General features: G+C 35.1%; 1 protein-coding gene and 1 pseudogene across 1 annotated transcript in view; one reads left to right on the plus strand and one right to left on the minus strand.

The window, feature by feature from the left end:
• Window positions 1–18,621, plus strand: part of LOC114639413 (syntaxin-binding protein 5-like) — a gene marked incomplete at its 3' end in the record, with an annotated part of 222,451 nt that overhangs the window by 146,499 nt on the left and 57,331 nt on the right. Inside the window, exons 5-6 of the mRNA XM_028788160.1 lie at window positions 321–404; window positions 6,790–6,913. Of these exons, the coding sequence (XP_028643993.1) occupies window positions 321–404; window positions 6,790–6,913 (208 nt within the window). The remainder of the gene's footprint in view (window positions 1–320; window positions 405–6,789; window positions 6,914–18,621) is intronic.
• LOC114639417 lies at window positions 15,578–15,919 on the minus strand (annotated as a pseudogene).

Consider the following 18,621-nt stretch of genomic DNA (forward strand, 5'->3'; position numbering starts at 1 on the left):
TGTTTTTATTCTTAACATATTTTGTAACATGTTTATTTACATGTTTCTTTGATTCTTTAGAACCCAGCAAAGTTCTATATTGCATGTTTAATATTGCAGCAAAAGCTATGGGCCATTTAATTTGTCTTTAATTACAACAACAACAACATCTTTTTAAAAAAAAAATTAAAAGTGAAAAGCATATTTCAGTGCTGGAAAAGTTAGTATAAATCAGCCTTTGATATATAGCATGTTTTTTTCTTTATAATATTATCATTATTATTTGAAAACAGTTCAAATTAATGTCAAAATTAAGAAATGGTTGTTTTACTGTTTTCCAGCTGTTAATAGGTTATGAAAATGGCACTGTGGTATTCTGGGACTTGAAATCTAAAAGAGCAGAACTGAGAGTTTATTATGATGAGGTAAGTTCTTTCTGCTGACATTTTTGAAAGCTTTGGGGACTATGTATCACTATTTTTCTCTGAAATCTCGTGCTTTACTAATGTATTTAGTCACTAGGGCGCTACTTGTTCTTGCTCAGTGCTTGATAGTCTTTTGTTATTTGTGTGAGTTTCAACTGCCAATTATTTTTGAGTAGAAATTCTGCCATGACTGCCAATTTGGGAGACCATTACCTATTTTTGGCTATGTATATATTCTTTCACTTATCATACATTATTGATCTGTCTCATCTCCCTGTCTTTTATGTAGGCTCCACACTCACATCTGCTTCTTGACCTTTGGTTTTCTAAGGGCAATATCCAAATCTTACTTAGAGAATTCATTTCCTGTGGCTAAAAATTCAAGACAGTTTGAAGGCTTTTTTCTTCTATTACTTCATAGAATAGTGAGGTATTTTGAGAATAGGACCAAATAAGTGACAATAAGTATCTTGAGGTATATTTTATTATACACAATTTACATAATCGAGGCTTGATTAGGTTTCTCCCAGATGACATTTTTGATTGTGCTTTTGATCTAGGCCATTAATAATTCTCCATTTTAAAAGAAGCTACATGAAGACAGTGTAGCTGGGATAGAAGATGGAAAGGGGAGGTTATTTCTTGTGGCTGTGGACACAAAGATGATCAGACATACTTAAATTAGAAGTAAGGTAGGAGTAGGAGAAGATAGAAAGAAAATAGAGATTAAAAACTCTGCCTAGTTAACATTCACTTTTGTACGCATATGTTGTCACATAATTTAAAAGACATAAACAGAAAAAGAGTCTCTCCCATTGATTTCATTTAGAACACTTCATTTTAGATTAGAGGAATAAAAAATATCACCCACTGGACTTCTAATTGCCTTGGAATACTTGACAGTATTTATCTTCCCCCCCCATCGCATCACAACAATTAAAAAATGTACAGTTTGAGTTTCTAACGATACCTTTCATGGTCTAGAGAAGTGTCTTAGTGGTAAAGAGTGTGTACGACTCTTCATAGGACTTGAATTTGGTTCCATCTTTCATATCCGGTAGCTCAAAACTACATGTAACTCTAGCTCCATGGATTCTGGCTCCCTCTTCTGGTCTCCTCAGGCAGGGACTATGCTCACCTCCACACACCCACACAATATTCAAAAATCAAAATAAAATATCGCTAAAGTTGTATTTCATAAAATGCACACAGTTCATTTCTTAATGGATCTCTCAAATTAAAATTTATGATATATATGAGATAGTTACATTGCCAAAGAGTCTAGAAGTTAGTTGCATAGTATCTGGGCAATTTGATCATGAGTAACAAAAAACAAACAAACAAAAAAACATGCAAGTAATATTATACAATTATGTTATTATATCAGTTTCCAGTACATATGAATCATAAGAAAAAAATGACTCTAAGCAGCTAGGCTAATATTTTTACTGCTGTTAAGCACACAAAAATGCAAAGATATGATATGCATGTTTCTTCCTTTTTCAAGAAAAGAGCTAGAGAAAAGCCCAAACACTATTTAGCCGGCTAGAATTAGAAAAGACTAGATCAATAGGAAACAAAGAGGAATGCTGAATTGTGTTTTCCTTTTGTTGAAAATGTAAGGAAACAAATTTTTCAACCTTAAAAGGTGAGCATATTAATTTTGAAATTGAAATTTTAAATAAACAGAAATATTCTGAGTGGAGTATGATCATATACCTAATTTATACATAGAGATCATTTTATATGTTGACTTACATTGTATATGCACATAAATAAATTATATGCGTTTGCCTAGTACATATCATAGGTCCTGTCGTTCTAATGCAGATAGTTATAAAATTCATTTCACTGCAAAGCTTTTCATACTTTCTTAGCACTTTTTTCCATCTAGAAACTATCTTTAATATGTCTCTAAGATAATTTATAAGTCATTAATACTCTTCTCAGCACTACATACAAAGGTCTCTTCTGTAATTTTCCAAGGATCATTCTTAAAATGGTTATTTTTCTTGCTTATTCATGCCTACCTCATTTATTATGCCTTTTTTCTCCATCTCTGACTCATTTAAATCATGGGTGCTCAAGTCTGGTACACTGGCATATACTAGATGTTTGACAGAAGGAGGCAGAAAGACAAGTTATGTTACTAGTTTGAGGCCAGACAATGCAGTGAGCCCCTCCCTCACTCAAAACTGTCTTTTGCTCCATCCTGATTTATGTTCCTCTTTATAATAGCTCTCATTTCTAATATTACCTATACAAGCAATAAACTTGGTTTTTTTTTTTTTTTTTTTTGGTTTTTCGAGACAGGGTTTCTCTGTATAGCCCGTGCTGTCCTGGAACTCACTCTGTAGACCAGGCTGGCCTCCAACTCAGAAATCCTCCTGCCTCTGCCTCCCAAGTGCTGGGATTAAAGGCGTGCACCACCACCGCCCGGCCTACAAGCGATAAACTTAATACAACTAAAATCCCTGGCCTTTACCCCTCTCTTAAGCTTTATATTTAATATCTAGTAATTTAATAGTTAAGTATAAATAAATACCATCAGAACTAAATTTATACTTTATTGCTCATACCACTTTCTATGTTCTTTTTCTTTTCTTTTTTTAAAGAATGCTTTTTTCAAATATTTTAATAGTGACAGCATAGAATAGTGTCAAACTTATATTTAGTCAGAAGATGCTCATATTACCCCCGAGAGAGAATCTTAATCCACTCCAAAAGGACATGAAATGGATTATGATCAAGCCTCGGCTAGAGTCCAGTTAGAGTGAGAAATCTTGGTACCATTTGCCTCTTCTCCTCTGACGTTTCCAGAATATATCTTCTTGCATTTCCCTTTTTCCTTTTTCTTTTTTATTGGTTATTTTATTTATTTATATTTCAAACGTTATCCTCCTTCCCATTTTCTCTTCCACAAACTCCCTGTCCACTCCCCCTCCCCCTGCCTCTGTGAGGGTGCTTCCCCACCCACCCACTCCCACCTCAGCACCCTAGCCTTCCCCTATCTTTTAAAAGATCACTTTAGAGTGTCCATAGTAAGTGTCCATAGTAATGCTTTCTATTTAACTCTTCTTCATGCTTATATGCAATCCGTTTTTATAAGCTCTTTGATTTTGTCTTTATTAGCACTACCATCCTCTTATTTCCTCTTTGTCCTCATTTCTACACCCAACACACTAGGTTACAATGCTTAACTAGTTATAGGAGTCTCTTAACATCTACACATCTGCATATTCTTCATTAACAAAGATTTTCTTTTTTAAAAAATTTTTTATTTATTTACATTCCAGTCATTGCCCTCTCCTAATCTACCCCATAGTTCCTCATCCTATTCCTCCTTCCCCTTGCCTCCAAGAGGGTTCTCCCCCCTAAACCCCCTTTCCTCATTAGACCTCCCCTTCCCTGGGGCCTCAAGTCTTTCAAGGACTAAGCACATCTTCTCCCACTAAGGCCTGACCAGGCAGACCTCTGCTATATTTGTGCCAGGGGCCTCCGACTGTGTATGCTTCTGGTTGGTGGCTCAGTCTCTGGAAGCTCCTGGGGTCTGGGTTAGTTGAGACTGCTGGTTTTCCCATGGGGATGCTTTCCCCTTCTGTTTCTTCAATCCTTCCTTTAATTCAACCACAGGGGGGTCCTCGACTTCAGTCCAATGTTGGGTGTAAGTATCTGTCTGCTTCTGTCTCAGTCAGCTGCTGATTGGGCCTCTCAGAGGACAGCCATGATCCTATCATGCATGTCCTTTTTCTTTCAAAAATACAATCAGATCACAAGATTCTCTACAGCAGAACCTTTGAATGGCTCTTTTGTTTGTTAACATGGTCTAGGCATGAGAACTAAAGCTGTGGACCTTTTTTTAAAAGTATAATTTATTGCATCTTGATAAATAGTTTACACATTTGGAGCATGGTGTTCACTGTCTTTTAATGTTATAATTTACTTCTTACCTTTAAGATTTTGTTCCTGTTATTTGCTTTCTCATTATGAACTTTCTTCTTGTCTCTTCTATATATCAAAATCCTACTAGTTCCTTAGGCACCAAAAATCTATTTGAACTATTTAACTGTCCAGTGATGAATATGCATAGAGGAGTTTAATTTTTGTTTGGAAATCCAATATTATATTGAAAAATAATTAGCCATGAAAAGTTACTTCCAGCTAGGTGTTGTAGGATATGAATCTACTCCCAGCTCTTGGGAAGGTGAAGCAAAATGATTAACACAAATTCAAATCCAACTTGAGTTACATAGTAAGCTTTGGGCCACTCCAGACTAGAGAATGAAATTTTTCTCAATAAACAAATAAAGAAAGGATTTCTTCTATAAGAACAATTTTTCCTTATATTGATATTCCTTTAATAATCTCAGAGAAAATTTTCAGTTTGATAGGAGGGAAATACTTTGAATCCATGGGGAATTGCCTATTTCTTTTTGTCACATTGCTATATAGTTTAGAATTTTTGTTTTCAGGAAAAAGTCACAGCTGACAAAATATGACTAGTATTTTTCCTCCAAATTCTTTTATGCTCTATATCTTTAGCATTGGTTGATTGATATTTGGTTTCTAATAAGCCCCTGTTTTAATGAAAATAATGTGATGTAACTAAATAAACAAAAATCAAATATGTACTATCATCTCAATTGCCAGCTCCTTAGTTATACAGTTTTATAATTCTGATCTCTAAAACCTGACTGTTTATATTACTAGCCTGTTTACTATAATTCTTCTCCATATATATATATATATATGGAAGTAATTTTTCATGGCTAATTATTTCTCAATATAGTATTGGGTTTCCACAAAAAAATAAATTCATCTATGACTATTCATCAAGGGACAGTTAGACTCCCCATATAATACACACACACACACACACACACACACACACACACACACACACATTCATTCTGTCTTCCCCATTGGGTAGGGTTTTACTGGGGTAGGATGAAACTTTGGGTCTAGGTACTTCTTCGTCCTCTACTTTTGCTGACCAAGTAGTTTTAAGAATTTTAAATTGACTGAGGTTCAGCAAAGTTGACAAAAGAAGCAACATTTTGTTTGAACCACCTTCAGAAAGAAAAAGAAATAGAGAAGACAGTAAAGATGTTAACTCTCTATACACTTTTGTTGGAGACTAGCTAAGAAAAATATAATCTGTATAGAAATGATGGCTAGAGTGAGAGGGGAGAGAAAACCAAGATAAACCCTACAAGTCCAGGAATTCATGCTGCCTTTTATATTCACTTTAATCTTATATTTTGAGGTCTACATCATATTTTATATCCTATATTTTAATGATTAGTCATGATAGCAGTTAGCTGTAACTCTAGTACTATACACACTGGCTGAAATGTTTGTGCTTGGTTACAAAACTGTATGAGGACACGTGTGCTAAAAGTTTATATTCACCTACACTGACTTTCTCTCTAGTTTCTTTGGGGGAAAAGATACTTTACACACTTTTCTGATTTTTTTTTTTTGTCCACCAAGACTCGCCTTATTGTACTTAACACAATGGATAAAATATGATGTTCAATTTATCACAAAGAATACCACAGATTTGGAAATGCAATATTAATTGCTTACTAATTCAGGAGACCTTTCTTTAAAATCTACTTTATAGAAGATACAGTACTACCACAGGGACCAATACAACTAAAAAAATAAATTAATTACTGCTAACTCTTATCTAATTCAAAACTACAGAATGAACTTGGAAATTTTTAAAAATTAAATCTTAGTTGCTTTAAATCAATTAGTATGGTATATGCTTGAGGCAATTGTGCAGCACTTAAGACTATGAGTTTTAGAAGGAGATTGGTTTTAACTTGTGTGACTTTAAAAAGCAAATGAGTACTTGTCTCTAGGTTAATTTCACTATATGTAAATTGAGAAATAATAATAAAGTAAACATAATACCTTTTATATGATTAAGTAATATATTTTATGTAAAATGCATACCATTGGATCTGGCATATAGACTGGCTTCAGGTGCTAGCCCAAATTCTTTTTAAAATTATTTACTCTAAGTGATACTAGGCCTGTATCTTATAAGATATTATCTTCTGGTAACCATGCTTTATTTCTATGTGAACAATTTTTGAACAGGGATGATAAGGATATAGGAATGTCATTGGATCTACAATAAAATGTTCTGGAATCTGAAGTTATAATTTTTTCAGAACTATTCTTTATTAAGGAAATTAGTTTTGGTAGCGTTTTCAAGGTCTGTAACAGGTTGAAGCCAAAGACAACTTAGTCTGGGTCAGAAAAATTAACATATTATCAGTATAATAATTTTATGTCAAAATATTTTGGAATATATAATGATATAATATATCTACTTTCCCCCTGTACTTTTCTCTTATTGTTATTTTATTAGGCTATTCATTCAATTGATTGGCATCACGAGGGCAAACAATTCATGTGCAGCCACTCAGATGGTAGCTTGACTTTATGGAACCTGAAAAGCCCAAGTCGCCCTTTCCAAACCACAGTTCCACATGGTAAGACTCACACTTTCAAAGAAACTATAAAGACCACAGAATTACCTGCTCACAGCTTTAATTCTTCTGGTTTAGCTTCATTCACGTTGCATACTGTTAATAGACATCTATTAGCTCTCCTATAGAGAGCTTATTTTAGGTCTTGTGTATTTTGCAGTCTTAGGACTAGTGTGTTTAGTCTATTTGCATTAATGTAATTTTCTGTTGTGTTTACTATAATTTATTGCTTTTCTTTGCCTTTCCACTTTCAAGTTATTTAAATATTGTTATTACAAACACATTGTAATTTATTCATAGTCATTTTATCTTTATTTTTATCATTAGTTTCAAGTATCACAGTGTATCTTGTTAACGACTCAATGTGTTTTAGAGATAACATCATAACACTTCATACAATGTACAGACATCTTGTAACCATATACATATATTTATCTACCTTCATTATCATAAATACTATAATTATATAGCATCTACAGATATATTATACATTTTAAATGGTCACATTAATTAATTAATTAAGAGACAAAATATTCTTTTATTATTATATTTATTTGTGAACATTATTTGTATTTCATGTAGGCGTTGCAAAATGATTTCTGGAGCTTCTTTTATTTGAAATTACCTTTTATCTTCCTTCTTTCCTAAAAACTACTTTCCTAGATTTAGATTTATAGACAGTGTCAGGCCATGAGCTGAGATTTGCTCTCATTTGCTGGGAATTTATGTAATATAACGAGCTTTAATGATACCCCATCATCTTCTAGTTTCAGTATTTTCTGTATGAGGAATCCTCAGTGTTTTGAACTTTGCTTCTAATGTATACAATGTGGTTTTTTCCTTCTGATTGTTTTCAAACAATTTTTATATCTTTTCTTTGTGGCAACTTCAAACATGCCTCAACTTGTTTTGGGTTTGTTTTTTGTTGTTGTTTTTTATTTATTCTGTTAAGAGTTCTAACAAGCTTCTTAAATTCATAACTTCATAATGGCTCCACAAATCTTGGGAACTTTCACACCATTTATTTTAAATATATTTTTATGTTTCTCTTTCTGGGATATGAGTCAACTGTGTTAGAACTTTTGATATTGTAGCACACATCTCTTAGCCTTTATTTTTGTATTTGCTTTTGTCAATATTTTGTTACAAATTTCAAATTTAATTAGTTCTGATTCATCATTTATTTAACTGCTTTTTGCGTCTGCATTTTTATTCTATTAAACCTCTAAGATATTTTTTTAATTTCAGATAGTTTTTCCATTTGATACCTTTTGCTCTTTAGAACTCTCCCAATTTTTTTTTTTTTGTCATTTATTTGGAGCATCCCACTTTCCTTTAATCATTGAGCTTAGATACAGTCACCTCTTAAAAGCTTTTGTTGATAACATGCTTCACTTTGACAACAATGACCCACATTTTCTCCTCCTCCTAAGAAGTTTGGATCTATATACTGTAGACCTACAAGCATCTTATCTTCATTTTTTATTGGTTACTCAGAATATATAGTATAAAAGTCTATTAAAAATAATAGTATAAAACTTCATGTATATGAAGCTATATAATGTTAATGCAATATATCATTTATACTCTAGAATATATTTTCTTGGCCTCTCTTATTAACCATCTGTTTTCTAAATTTATGAAAAAGTACTTCTTTGCTTTTCTAGAAGTCAAACTTTTTACCATGAAGAGATAAACTATATAGCTTAAATAATAAAACAATTGTGCTTTAAAAGGAAATGTACTCTTGTGGGGGAGGGTGTTGGTTTATTTGGTTAGTTTGTTTTCTGAGACACACTAACCTAAAACTTCGAGTCATCCTGTCTCCATCTCTCAGATGCTGGAATTACAGATGTAAACTACCGTGCTCAGCTTTTTTTTTTTTTTAAATTGTAGCATAAAGATATATATATATATATATACACACACACACACACACACACACAAAATTTATGTTAACTATTTACAGACTGTCTTGTAGGTAAATGTGGCCAGATGATCAAGTTTCAAAGAAAGACAAGATTATCTTTTCAAACATATGAGAATTTGTTTTTAAATGTCCCTTTATTAAATTATCAAGAAAAATCTTAAATTCTATAAAATGAGGTAGTAGAGCATTTCTGGTTGATGGTGAAATAAAATATAATTAACTCAAGTAAATGTTACAAGGAACTATATATGGATTTTATATATAAAGTTTAATATAAAAATATTTAAAGAAGAAATTAAACCAGAATTCTAAAATGTATAAAATTAGCATTGAAAATGCTGTGTACTCAAACTAGAAATTCATTCAAGATCATTATTAGAAGAAAATTTGTAACTTCAAATATTTTATGTATATATAAAAGGGAAACTCTAAAGGTAAATACTCACTCAAAATCTAAAATGAAAAATAGAACCCAAAAGCAACAAAAAAACCAAAATAACAACAAAATAAAAAGACAAAGTAGAATCAAATCACACATATATCATAAAAGTTAATGATAGTAAAAGCCAAAGCATAGAACAAAGAAATAAAACACACACATTTTGTTTGTTTGTTTGTTTGTTTGTTTGTTTTTCTGTATATCCCTGACTGTCCTGGAACTCTGTAGACCAGGCTGGCCTCAAACTCAGAAATCCACCTGCCTCTGCCTCCCAAGTGCTGGGATTAAAGGCATGTACCACCACTGCCCAGCAAACACACATTGTTAAAGTAATGAAGGAAAACAGACATTGACTTTAGCTAAACTAACCAATGCATCGAAAAGAAACATGAAATTAGAAATTACATGGGAAATGCAGAAATTAAAAAGTCGAAGATTAAAAAACCATGTCAAATTCATATTCTGTATACTTCTAATACACAATTAATAACATGGGCAAAATAAATAATTTCCAAGAGAAATATAAAATAATGAAATGAAATTTTGTACAATATTTTTTGTAAAAGTTCAAATACACATCTGTAGTGTGAATTTAGGAATTTTAGCTTTCTTTAAAACACAGAAATATTACTAGAATATGTTTCCATTTTAATCTGAGGTGTAGGGATATGGGGCTGCTACACAGCAGATGACTATGATTTGCCCAGTGTTCTAGTAGAGGAGTAGTTTTGCCAACTGCAGATAGTTTCTGTGATTGTGTGACATTTGGAGTTCTGTGGACGTTTTTCAGAAGGTATAATGCTGGAGCCCTGATACACAAGGTGGTTGGTGGTAGTTCAGGGAATAGTTTGTCAGTTGTGGTTTGTTAGTAGTACTATTCAAAGAAGAAACCAGAAAGAAATTAGATTTAAGGATCTCTATCTCTCTCTATCCTCTTTCTCTATCCCTCTATCATTCTTTCTCTCCTATCTAGTGATTGGGGTTGAAACCTTGGTAGGGGATAACCGGTGGGAAAAAAAGAACCCACAAAGTAGCAAATGTAAAGTGATTATTAATATTCTGCATGTATAATTAGTGCTGGAAATTAATAGGGCAGCAGTTATTTTTTAACCAATTAGATCCCCAAATAACTACAGAGACTTTCTAAATTTTAAAGCTTAGGTGGACAGACGCTCAACTAGCTCACCTAAGTTAACCCAACAACCTAGCCTAATCCAGTCATATGGCTAGCTAGCTATACCTTCTAGGCCCATAGTCATGTCTGTCTCCTCTCATATCTCCTGGGGAAAAGGTCTTCCTTTTTCTTCCTTCCAGAGTTCCTTTCTAATTCCAGAAAATTGTACCTTCTACTTCTTGCCCAGCTAATTGGCCATCAGGTTTTTATTAAAGCCAATCAAAGAATTTCTTAGGTAGGTGAGGAAAGAAACACAACTTCCCACAGTGTCCCCCAACAAACAAAGACCAGCTATAAGCAAAGAAGAAATGAAAAGAAAGAAATTAGATTCATGGATCTCTCTCTCTCTCTTCCCTGTCCCCATCCTTCTTTCTCTCCTATCTAGTTATAGGGGATAAACCCAGTAGGGATAAAGTGTGGAAAATGAAGAACCTACAAAATAGTAAAGATAAGCTACAAATAGTGCCCAATATGGTACTCAAGTGTTAAGGATAAATTTGGGAGATTTGATTTCAAATGCCATAGAGGAAATAGCAGGGGTGAAGGAATGGATTGTTTTTCAAGATACCAGCAAAAAACGTTTATAATGTTTACTATCACTGGGATATCCCTGATTTATGCCCAGAGGGGATTTTCTCTTTTTTTCTCCTTCATATATTTTGTTTTTAAAATGTTTGAAAGAATGGCGGAGCAGTTGGAAAATTTGCAGTTGGAAATGGAGGGGCCTGAGAAACAAACAAACAAACATGACTGAAATGAAAAAAAAAAAAGAGGGTCACTCTACTCTCTCTTTTCTGAAAGGATTGCAGAATTGCCAGGGCAACTGGAGAGGTTGAGGGTAGAGGTGGAAGCACTTGGAATGTGAGGAACACTCATAAAGGGAGAATAAAAAGGCTCAGTCCTGCTGACTGAGCAACAGGAGTTTCCTGTCGGAGGAAAGAGGGAAAGAAACTGCATCCAAGGGTGGTCAGGCCAGAGAAAAGCTGAAAAAGCAGGAGAGCAATTTTATTAAATAGCCTATTTCAAGAGAAAGAGTTAATCTTGAACTAACTGTTCAGCCAGAGTTGGAGGTGGGTCAGCCTGGGGTTCAGAGATCACCATCATTTTCCCCAGTAGTCATACAGCATATGCCTGTTAATGGTGTAAATCAAGGTTATGTAGAGATAGGATGCCATCCTATAGAAATGATAAATTTAAGATAGTCAAGAGGCTGTGATTATGGGATGCATCTGCCTAATGTAAAACAAATTCTAAATAACTGGGATAAATACTCATAATTATTCTCCAAAACTGCAAGCAATTGACAACAGTTATACTAGAGGCTAGTCCACAATTGCAATGGTTAATGTGGAGGAGAGAAGAATCTGCAGATATTGAACAGTGAAATAGAGCGAGGAAAATGAATATAGTAAAAGATCAGTTGCTGGGCAATGGACAGAACTCTGATATATAAGAACAGATGCAATTTGATGATACTACTTTAGAACAATGTCACTTACTGGCTTTAAGAGCTTAGGACAAAGTTGAGGTGCCTGGGAGAAAACCCACCTCCTGTACAAAGAGGCTCTGAAGAAGCCCTCACTGATTTCTTTTACAATGATTAGTCTCAGCTGTGAACAAAGCTGTATCAGACCCTGATACAAGACAGGAGTTGATAGAGATCTTGGTGTATGAAAATGATCATACCAAACTTTTAAAAAGTTACTAAACCATTAAATTCATGAGCAGCACCTACAGACAAGTAGATAAGGGATAAGACTGATATTGGTCTAACATGTATCATGCTAATATAACCAGTCAAGCTATAGCTAGTGCCTAGTGCTTCAATTATGGAAAATATGGTTGTTGCAAAGAGATTGTGAACAAGACACCAAAGATCTCAGATCTCGAAATGCCCAGTGCTTTCATTGTGAGAAGTATGGTCATTTGTAACAAAATTTTGAACAAGGCATCTCTCAGGACAATAATTTTTCTAAATATAAACCGGAAAGAAGGCCTAAGTTTCCAGGGATGTGTAGGCTATGTGGCAAGGCAAAGATTGCCATTGGACCAATGAGTATAGGTCCAGAAGAGATATTCAAGGTAATTTCTTCCTGTCAGGAAATGGCCTTGGAGGCCTCAAAACAAAAAGTATGAGTCATTTGAATGAAATCAGCCTATATACTAAAACAATGTATTAACATCAGAATGGAAGCAAGCAAAAGGTTTGTGTTGAGATGCAGATTTCTTTATATTTCCACAGGAAATAAAATGCTGTGGATACCATCAAAACTGATAAACATTAGAACTGAGCAGGAGAGGTGTCCTGAAAACCTTGGCGACTGACCCAAAAATGGCTTATTTCATTGAAAATGTCTCTGTACACAGCACACATCTGTGGCCCTTTTCTTTAAACCTGAAAACACCTCTTATTACTGTACTTTTTTTGGTAAGATAGATCTGGCACTATAACTTCACTTTTATTTATAGATTCCCTTCTTTCTTTCCTTCCTTCCTTCCTCCCTCCCTTCCCTTCCCTCCCTCCCCCTCCCTCCCTCTCTCTCCTCCCTCCCTCCCTCCCTCCTTCTCTCTCTCTTTCTTTCTTTCTTTCTTTCTTTCTTTCTTTCTTTCTTTCTTTCTTTCTTTCTTTTTCTTTCTTCCTTTCACATCAGAGTTTTGAATGCCAAAGTAGCTTTACATGTTGAACAGTTCTGTATTCTAATCTAATGGATCCTCTTTTAATACACAATAGTTGTCTTCCTACAAGGAACCTCAACTAATATATCATGATTTTAAAATTACATTATAAAATAACCTTTTCAATTTATATCTATTTATTAATAGTTATCACATTATACTGGCTACTACAACATTATACTTTAAAACTGTTATACACAGTTTTTCCTAGTCATAAACACTGGAATGACTGACCAGAGCTAACATTTAAACATAAGTATCGAATACTTGTTTATGATTCCTTATCTTTTCTTTTTAGCTTATTTTTTATTGGATATTTTCTTTATTTACATTTTAAATGTTATCCTCTTTCCTGGTTCCCCCCAAAAGCCCCCTATCCCATCATCCTCCCCTGCTTCTATGAGGGTGTTCCCCCACCCACTCACATCTCCTCGCCCATGAAGTCCCCCATACTGGGGCATCAAGTCTTCACAAGACCAAGGGCCTCTTCTCCCATTGATGCCCAACAAAGCCACCCTCTGCTACATATGCAGCTGGAGCCATGGGTCCCTCCATGTGTACTCTTTGGTTGGTGGTTTAGTCCCTGGGAGTTCTGGGGGGTCTGGTTGGTTGATATTACTGTTCTTCCTATGAGGTTGCAAACCCCTACAGCTCCTTCAGTTTTTTCTCTAACTCCTCAGTTGGGGACCCCATTGGGAACCCCATGCTTAGTCCAATGGTTGGCTGCGAGCATCCCCTCTGTATTTGTCAGGTTTTGGCAGACCCTCTCAGGAGACAGCTATATCAGGCTCCTGTAAGCAAGCACTTCTTGGCATCCACAACAGTGTCTGCATTTGGTGAATATATATGGGATGGATCCCCAGGTGGGGCAGTGTCTGGATGGCCTTTCCTTCAGTCTCTGCCCCACACTTTGTTTCCATATTTGATCCTGTGAGTATTTTGTTCTCCTTTCTAAGAAGGACTGAATTACCCACACTTTGGTCTTGCTCATTCTTGAGCTTCATGTGGTCTGTGAATTTTATCTTGGGTACTGTGAGCATTTGGGCTAATATCCACTTGTCAGTAAGTGCACACCATATGTGTTCTTTTGTGGTTGAGTTAACTTACTCAGAATGATATTTTCTAGCTCCATCCATTTGCCTAAGAATTTCATGAATTCATTGTGTTTAATAGCTGAGTGTAAATGTACCACAGTTTCTGTATCCATTCTTGTTGAAGGACATCTGGATTCTTTCCAGCTTCTGGCTATTATATATTATATAAAGCTGCTATGAACATAGTGGAGCATGTGTCCTTGTTATGTGTTGGAGAATCTTTTGGGTATATGTCCAGGAGTGATATAGCTGGGTCCTCAGATAATGCTATGTCTAGTTTTCTGAGGAACCACCAAACTGATTTCCAGAGGGGTTGTACCAGCTTGAAATCTCACCAACAATGGAAGAGTGTTCCTCTTTCTCCAGGTCTTTGCCAGCATCTGCTATCACCTGAGTTTTTGATCTTAGCAATTCTGACTGGTATGACGTGGAATCTCAGGGTTTTTTTAATTTGCATTCACTGATGACTAACTAAGGATGTTGAACATTTCTTTAGGTGCTTCTCAGCCATTTGGTCTTGCTCAGTTGAGAATTCTTTGTTTAGCTCTATACCCCATTTTTAATAGGGTTATTTGATTCTCGGGAGTCTAATAACTTCTTGAGTTCTTTGTATATATTGGATATTAGCCCTCCATCAGATGTAGGATTGATAAAGATCTTTTCCCAATCTACTGGTTGCTATTTTGTCCTATTGACAGTGTCCTTTGCCTTACAGAAGCTTTGTAATTTTATGAGGTCCCATTTGTTGATTCTTGATCTTAGAGTATAAGCCATTGGTGTTCTGTTCAGGAAAATTTCCCCTGTGCCCATGTGTTCAAGGCTCTTTCCCACTTTCTCCTCTATTAGTTTCAGTGTATCTGTCTTTACCTGCAGGTCCTTGATCTACCTGAACACTTTGTACAAGGAGATAAGAATGGGTCAATTTGCATTCTTCTACATACTGACCTCCAGTTGAACCAGTATCATTTGTTGAAAATGCTGTCTTTTTTTCCACTGGATGGTTTTAGCTCCTTTGTCAAAGATCAAGTGATCATAGATGTGTGGGTTCATTTCTGAGTCTTCAATTCTATGCCATTGATCTTCCTGCCTGTCTCTGTACCAATACCATGCAGTTTTTATCACTATTGCTCTGTAGTGCAGCTTGAGATCAGGGATGGTGATTCCTCCAGAAGTTCTTTTATTGTTGAGAATAGTTTTCGCTATCCTAGGGTTTTTGTTATTCCAAATGCATTTGAGAATTGCTCTTTCTTTCTTTCTTTTTTTTTTTTTTGATTCAATAAAGTTTTATTTTCCCAAATGTACAGCTGACTGAACCTGCTCATGCATCTTCACCAGCAGCCGGGGCGTCTCCACCCTATGTGTTTCTGGTGTAAATTACTTGGGCTCTGTGCTTTGAAACCAGCTTGATAAGTCCTTTACTAAGTAGCTCCTGAAGGGCCGCCCTGGCCAAGGAACCTCGAATATTCAGTCTCTCAGAGACCACAGCTGGAGTAATGAGATTGTAGTTGGGCACTTCCTTACAGAGTTTGTCGTATGTAGCTTTGTCAAACAGGATGAGGTTGTTCAGCTTGTCCCGAACTTTGCCTTTGGACCACTTCTTCTTTTTGGCCTTGCCACCAGATTTATTTACGGGGTCTTCGTCTTTTTTGGCCGACTTTCTGGCATCTTTCTTCTTCTTGTCGTCTTTGGGCGGCATGTCTAAACTCAGAGAGTAGTGTGGACCACTGCAGCCTCACTAAGATTTCGGAAAAAAAAAAAACCGAGAATTGCTCTTTCTAACTCTATGAAGAACTGAGTTGGAATTTTGATTGGGATTGCACTGAATCTGTAGATTGCTTTTGGCATTATAGCCATTTTTACTATATTAATCCTGCCAATGCATGAGCATGGGAGATTTTCCCATCTTCTGAGATCATCTTTGATTTCTTTCTTCAGAGACTTGAAGTTCTTGTCATACAGATCTTTTATTTGCTTGGTTAGAGTCACACCAAGGTATTTTATATTATTTGTGACTATTGTGAATAATGTTGTTTCCCTAACTTCTTTCTCAGCCTGTTTATTCTTTGAGTATAGAAAGGCTACTGATTTGTTTGAGTTAATTTTATATCCAGTCACTTTGCTCAAGTTGTTTAACAGGTTTAGGGGTTCTCTGGTGGAATTTTTGGGGTCACTTAAGTATACTATCACATCATCTGCAAATAGTAATATTTTTACTTCTTCCTTTCCAATTCGTATCCCTTTGACCTTTTTTTGTTTTCTAATTGCTGTAGCTAGAACTTCAAGTACTATATTGAATATATTAGGGAGATAGTGGGCAGCCTTGTCTAGTCTCTGATTTCAATGGGATTGCCTCAAGTTTCTCTCCATTTAGTTTGATGTTGGCTACTGGTTTGCTGTATATTGCTTTTGCTATGTTTAGGTATGGGCCTTGGATTCCTGATCTTTCCAAAACTTTTACCATGAAGGGGTGTTGAATTTTGTCGAATGCTTTTTCAGCACCTAGTAAATGATCATGTAGTTTTTGTCTTTGAGTTTATGTGGTGGATTACAATGATGGATTTCTGTATATTGAACCATCCCTGCATCCCTGGGATGAAGCCTACTTGATCATGGTGAATGATCATTTTGATGTGTTCTTGGATTCGGTTTGCAAAAATTTTATTGAGTATTATTGCGTCAATGTACATAAGAAAAATTGTTCTGACGTTCTTATTCTTTGTAGGGTCTTTGTGTGGTTTAGGTATAAGCGTAATTGTGGCTTCATAGAAAAAATTGGGTAGTGTTCCTTCTGTTTCTATTTTGTCGAATAGTTTAAAGAGTATTGGTATTAGGTTTTCTTTGAAGGTCTGATAGAATTCTACACTGAAACCATCTGGTCCTGGGCTCTTTTTTTTTTTTTTTGATTGGTTGGTTGAGAGAATTTTAATAACTGCTTCTATTTTTTTAGGGATTATGAAATAGTTTAGATGGTTTATCTGATCCTTTGGCACATAGTATCTGTCTAGAAAATTGTCCATTTCATCCAAATTTTCCAGATTTCTTGAATATAGGCTTTTGTAGTAGGATCTGATTATTTTTTTAAATTTCCTCAGTTTCTGTTGTTATGTCTCCTTTTTCAGTTCTGAATTTATTAATTTGGATACTGTCTCTGTGCCTTCCGGGTAGTCTGGCTAAGGGATTATCTATCTTGTTGATTTTCTCAAAGAACCGGTTCCTGGTTTTGTTGATTCTTTGTGTAGTTCTTTTTGTTTCTAGTTGGTTGATTTCAGCCCTCAGTTTGATTATTTCCTGCTGTTTACTCTTCTTGGGTGTATTGGCTTATTTTTGTTCTAGAGCTTTGAGGTGTGGTTTTAAGCTGCTAGTGTACACTCTCTCTAGTTTCTCTTTAGAGGCACTCAGAACTATGAGTTTTCCTCTTAGCACTGCTTTCATTCTGTCTCATAAGTTTTGGTATGGTATACCTTCATTTTCATTAAATTCTAAAAAGTCTTTAATTTCTTTATTTCTTCCTTGACCAAGTTATCACTGATTGTAGTGTTGTTCAGCTTCCATGTGTAAGTGTGCTTTCTGTTGTTTTTGTTGTTATTGAAGACCAGCCTTAGTCTGTGGTGATCTGATAGGATGCATTGGATTATTTCAATCTTCTTGTATCTGTTGAGGCCTGTTTTGTGATCAATTATATGGTCAATTTTCGAGAAAGTACTATGAGGTACTGAGAAGAAGGTATATTCTTTTGTTTTAGGATGAAATGTTCTATAGATATCTGTTAAATCCATTTGGTTCATAACTTCTGTTAATTTCACTGTGTCTCTGTTTAGTTTCTGTTTCCATGATCTGTCCATTGCTGAGAGTGGGGTGTTGAAGTCTCACTATTATTGTGTGAGGTTCAATGTGTGCTTGAGCTTCAGTAAAGTTTATGAGTGCCATTGTATTTGAAGTATAGATGTTCAGAATTGAGAGTTCATCTTTGTAGATTTTTCCTTTGATGAGTATGAAGTTTCCTTCTCCTTATCTTTTTTGATAACTTTTGGTTGAAAGTCAATTTTATTCGATATTAGAATGATCCAGCCTGTTTCTTGGGACCATTTGCTTGGAAAATTGTTTTCCAGCCTTTTATTCTGAGATATCTGTTGTTGTCACTGAGGTGTGTTTCCTGTATGCAGCAAAATGCTGGGTCCTGTTTACGTATCCAGTTTGTTAGTCTATGTCTTTTTATTGGGGGAATTGAGTCCATTGATGTTAAGAGATATTTAGGAAAAGTGATTGTTGCTTCCTGTTATTTTTGTTGTTAGAAGTGGAATCATGCTTGTGTGGCTATCTTCTTTTGGGTTTGTTGAAAGATGATTACTTTCTTGCTTTTTATAGGCTGTATTTTCCCTCCTTGTGTTGGGGTTTTCC

This window comes from Grammomys surdaster, unplaced genomic scaffold (genome assembly GCF_004785775.1).
Source record: "Grammomys surdaster isolate TR1022 unplaced genomic scaffold, NIH_TR_1.0 125704, whole genome shotgun sequence".
NCBI lineage: Eukaryota > Metazoa > Chordata > Mammalia > Rodentia > Muridae > Grammomys > Grammomys surdaster.